General features: G+C 57.5%; 1 protein-coding gene across 1 annotated transcript in view; it reads right to left on the reverse strand.

Moving 5' to 3' along the window:
• Window positions 1-5,104, reverse strand: part of EML6 (EMAP like 6) — a 188,246-nt gene that overhangs the window by 24,342 nt on the left and 158,800 nt on the right. The window contains exons 25-26 of the mRNA XM_045294098.1: window positions 4,403-4,604; window positions 4,198-4,324 (exon numbers count right to left, since the gene is read on the reverse strand). Of these exons, the coding sequence (XP_045150033.1) occupies window positions 4,198-4,324; window positions 4,403-4,604 (329 nt within the window). The remainder of the gene's footprint in view (window positions 1-4,197; window positions 4,325-4,402; window positions 4,605-5,104) is intronic.

A 5,104-nucleotide genomic window follows, 5' to 3' on the forward strand; every position in this document is an offset into this window, starting at 1 on the left:
GTCTACTCCAGGGCATTTTCAAGTGGTAGTACTTGCTGCTCCACATTAAGATGGTCCGAGGTTCTCACAGCCATGGAGTCGGTGCCGACTCAGTGACCTCACAGGGCAGGGAGAACTGCCCGTTACAGGAAGAGGACACCCTGTCCTCCTCCTGAGGACTGGCGGGTGGTTTTGAACTGCTGTCCATACCCACGACATCTCCAGGGTTTCTATCCGTCTCCACTGGGAAGACAAAACCAAATAAACCAATTTTTTTCAAAAGCCCAACAATGAGCGAAGGCTGACCCTAATTTTTTATGGGTGCCCCTGCTCTGGACATGCTATTGGGAGCAACAGGCACTGGGAAAGGACATCACACTTGATAAAGTAGGGGCAGCAAGTGGGCTGGGCTGACCGTGGCTGCAACAACAGGCTCAGGCATAACCACTGGGAGGATGGCGCAGGGCTGGGCTGGGCAGGTGTGGATAAAGGCAGGCCCCAGGGGTCCTGGGGGCGTCTGGAAGCACAGGTTCTGAATTCTGAGGGGGCCATGGCTTTTGTCAGCCCCACACCTGCCACAAGCTGCAGAGGAGCAGCAGGACTGACCAGCCATGGCTCGTTAGTGTGGCCAGGTCCCGGGGACATGCCACACCAGCATGCTACCGCATAGCAGAAGCAGGTGGTCAGAATCCTGGGAAGACCCCTGTAAAGGGGGATGTGCTCAATGTGGCCAACCAAGCCCAGGATCCTTCTGAGAACAATCTCACGCCTTCTCAGCTTGCTCTCTCTTCAAAAGGTGGGGCCAGAAGATTGTAAGACTTTGCGGAATCAGAACGCACCGTGTATTAAAGATGCACCAAGAAGCCTCAGAGTGATGTGCAAGCCCACCAGCAGCGTCTGTCTAGAAGCACTGCCTGATGACTTTGTCAATTACAAATTCAATTGCTTAATCAGGGTCTGGCATGTCACCTGTAGCTGCCCGCCGGGCCTTGGTGGTCATGGCGTTTCGACTGCCTTCAGAGGTGGGGAGGAAGCTGGGCCTGCCTGGGACATTGGGACTAGGCAACCAGGTCCCTCCAAGGCGGGTTTTCAGGCCTGAGTGCTTAGTGCCCACGGGTCTTACTGACAACCCCCCTGGCCCAGGTTCCAAAAATGCACACTGAGGTACTTTCAGGGGAGCTTGGGCTGCCATCGGCAAGGCCAGCAGTTCTAAACCATCTACTGCTCCGCGAGAGAAAGACCAGGCTTTCTGCTCCCATGGGGCCGCCCTCCCCTGCCCCACAGGGTCGCTCTGAGTCGGGGCTGACTCGCGGCCGGACTGGTCCGCAGGTTGGTGCCCGAGGGGACAATGAAGGCAAGGCCTGGAGGAGCCCGCCGTCCGAGTCCGTGCGGCCCAGGGCTGGTGTCTGCACCACAGAGTGCCAGGGTGGCTGTGCTGGAGCCCCAGGCTCCTCGTGGGCACTGTCTCCATCTGCCTCTCACCCCCGGGCACCACAGTCCAGAGAGCCCCGTTGTGTGCCCAGCTAAGGACACAGGCGTGGCTGCCTGGCCTGTTGTCCTGCCTACCCCACTGCCCATCCCTTACCCGGCTTCCTCACAAATCCCTGGACGCCCCACCTCGCCTGGCCCCCGCTTTCTCACTTCTGCGGTTTAGAGGCTGCCTACAGTCCCGAATCTCTGGAGCCAGGCGTCCCCAGATGGACTGGCGAGACTGGTCCCCACGGAGCAGCTGTATCAGATCCCTCCTTGCTGGTCACCCCTGCCTGGCGTGGGCCACTCTGCTCCCAGCATGCTGTGCAGCTGGCCCCGACTCCCTGCTCACAGCCCCTCTGGGAACTGTGCTGTCAAGGCTTTCTAAGTGAGCCTGGGCTCCTCAGAGAAAAGGCTTGCTTATTCCTCTGAGCCCCGCATTTAAACGACACACATTCTTAACTACACCCCACTGTGGGTGATGTTTAAAATGCCGAAATGCCTGCCTCTACCACCTCGTAAGGAGCCTGTCTGGCTCCGTGGTTGATGAGAGGCAGTTTGCACCCACGAGCTGCCGGATAGGAGGAGGAGGGAGCACCTCTTCCCGAGAAGACTGCGCGCTGCCTTGGACCGCGGTTGCTACGAGATGGCATTCACCGCATAGCAACTGAGGGACAGGGACTTCTCAGAGTACCAGGGGCATCTTTTTGTAAGAAGGGAGGGGCAAGCCTGGAAATGCTCAGCTATGGTAAATTTCCCACCTGCTTTGATAAAGAAAATGAGGCAACTTCAAAATTCTGAATTTTAAGGCACACAAGACTTCTTGGGGGCCTCTGCACCCTTTCTCCCTTGCCTCTTCTTAAGTCAGACAGGCAAGAGATTTGCAGATTTGCCCAAAGAGAAGCCAAGACCAAACGCGGTAGACGTAAAACAAAAACGAACACACCAAGCCCTCGCTACCACTGAGTCTGCTCCGTCTCATGTAACCCTGCAGGGCAGGGCAGAGAGCCTGCCTTCTCCCGAGGAGAGGCTGGTGGTTGTGGACTGCTGCCTTGCGCACCCAGGGTGCCACCGAGCGCCTTCAGGAAGAGCACGGGAGCCTGTTGTGGGTGAGAAGGCAGAACGCGGAATTTGGCTAGAGGGCTCTGTCTCCGGGGCTGGTCTGGATCACAGCAGATGCACCACCGGGCTGAGAAATCAGCCAGAAGGGCCCTGGAACGAAAGCCACGGCGACTCATTTCGTGATACCTCGCGAAGTTGGAAGAGTCAGGCAACACCTTAATCCAAGCCAGTTGTCTGAGTGGGTTGTTTGGGAGGTCACTCATCATGCACTGAAGTACTTTTGGGTAGTTTTCCTACATTTAGAACTAGGTTGTTTTACATCGTTTTCTCCTGGGAACGGTCACAAAATCTGATGGCAAAAGAGCGCCGTGCTGCAGACAAATCTCCGTAATTGTTCTTGTTTCGGTGGAAAGCAAACTCCGAGTGTCCATCAGAACACCCACCAGAGGCATGCGGGAGGGCCGGGGTCTGGGGGCGGGTCAGACTCCGTTCTCTTGCCAGTGGCTCACCCACCATCGAACCAAGCCCACGTTCATCTCTAGCACGGACATCTTGATGCAAGGGGAGGAACGGACACTTCAGTTTCTTGTGTCTAACTTCCCCCTAGAAAGAGGCAAAGGAGCCCTGATGGCACAGTGGATGATGCGTTGGGCTGCTAACTGCACGGTCAGGAGTTCAAAACCACCAGCCTGCTCTGCAGGAAGATGAGGCTTATTGGAAGCCAGTGAAGACGTACAGTTTCAGAAACCCACAGGGTGGCGCTGCGAGTCGGGAACGACTTGAAGATAAAGCAGCGAGTGCTGACGAAGGTGAAGGATGCGGTGATCACATGGCACACACACCAGGCCGGGTGCAGCACACACACCAGGCCGGGTGCAACACACAGCATGCAGCCGCGTCCAGGACACACTGTGAGCAGTGAACCCACCTTGGTGTGAGAATGCACAGCTGCAGGTGAGAACATTTGGGACCTGTGGGCTCTCTTTAGACTGTGGAGTTCTTATTCAACGTTGACCCTCCCATAGTACACATATGCACAGTAAGAAATGACCATACATAAGAGGGTTTTTTTCCTTCAAAGTTAGAATGGCGTATCAAAAAGGTCTCAACAATACTGAGACCGTCTTTGTCAGCAAAGCGCGCACAGCAGCACCGTCTACTCCCATGGGCCTGGTGTTGCCTAACTACCAGATCGACTGTAAGTAGGTTACAGGGCACAGGGCATTTCCACGGCTCCCAGGATTTCTGTGTGATCTGGGAAGCCTGCCCTCCCTCCCGCTGGCCAGCAAGCTCCCCTCTCCTCTCAGCTCTCCCCCTTCGGATGGTCCTGGGGCTCTCCTGAGATCCTTGCTGGCCAAGCTGAACCACGTGTCATGTGGCCCAAGTCAGGATCCACAGCTGGCTTGTACAAAGTGCGACTCACCTTGCCACCCACAGGGGCCAGTGGGCAACTCTGCCCAGCAGACGTGTGCCGGTCAAGACTCCTGTGCTTAGACCCCAACAGAAACCAAACTCACTGCCATCGCTCGAGCCCCTGCCCACACCCAGCGGCCCTACAGGACAGGGTGGAGCAGCCCCTGTGTCCTGAGGCTGTCGCCATTTATGGGGGCAGAGAGGCCCGTCTTGCGCCCTCTGGTGTGTACACACACACACACACACACACACACACAGCTCGCAGCGCCCTACCTCTCTTCCACGGAGGCTTCTTTCAGCTGCTGGTGCGGCTTGGTACCCTGCATCTCCCTGATGCTCACAGCGTAGATCTTGGTGGTGTAATCTATGGCCTTCTCACGGGCGACATCGCTGTCGTAGCCTGCAACCAGAGCGGTCACAGTGGGCGAGTTTGAAGTGGCCGCCCGGGGAGGCAGGGGTGGGTGCAGGCGGGGCTCACCTCCGTCCTCCTCAGCGTCCGTGTCTGACTCCTCGCTGTCCACCAGCTTGCTCTCCTGGGTCCCCACAAACTCCCGGGTCCAGGTCATCAGGGCCGTGTCCGCCCCGCCGACCGTGAGCAGCACCGAGTCGTTGTGCAGCCACCTGACGTTGGTCACATGCGCGCTGTGCCCCACGTACTTCTTGAACCGGGCGTGCTGGCCCTGCAACACAACCGGGACCTGATTCCTCAGGGGCTCCTCCTGGGGACCGGCTAACGGAACACACGTCTTAGGGGAGCACGCCTGGGTGTCTTTGGTCTAAAACTGTGCTTGACCCTGGCTAATTGGTCCTCTGTAAAGGAAAGTCCTCAGTACACAGGTGTTTTAAAGTGTGCGTCCATGTTAGACAACAGGACCTTTCCAGGGACCTCAGTCAGTGTAAGGAGTCCCTGCGTGACACACACAGTCAACAGCTGGACTGGGAATTGAAGGCTGGCTATCCAAACCCGCCCGACAGCGCCTGGGAAGGAGGTCAGGGAACCTGGTTCCTAAGGCCAGCCTCTGAGCCAACTGTCCCCTGCATGCGTGGGCCCCCGTGAGACAGTCCTAACCACACACATGGGAGGCAGCTGTCCACCGCACGCGTGGGTCCCCGTGAGACAGTCCCAACCACACCCGTGGGAGGCAGCTGTCCACCGCACGCGTGGGTCCCCGTGAGACAG

The sequence above is a fragment of the Echinops telfairi genome, unplaced genomic scaffold, assembly GCF_000313985.2.
Source record: "Echinops telfairi isolate 266 unplaced genomic scaffold, ASM31398v2 ScPeMD7_2573;HRSCAF=3158, whole genome shotgun sequence".
Taxonomy (NCBI): Eukaryota; Metazoa; Chordata; class Mammalia; order Afrosoricida; family Tenrecidae; genus Echinops; species Echinops telfairi.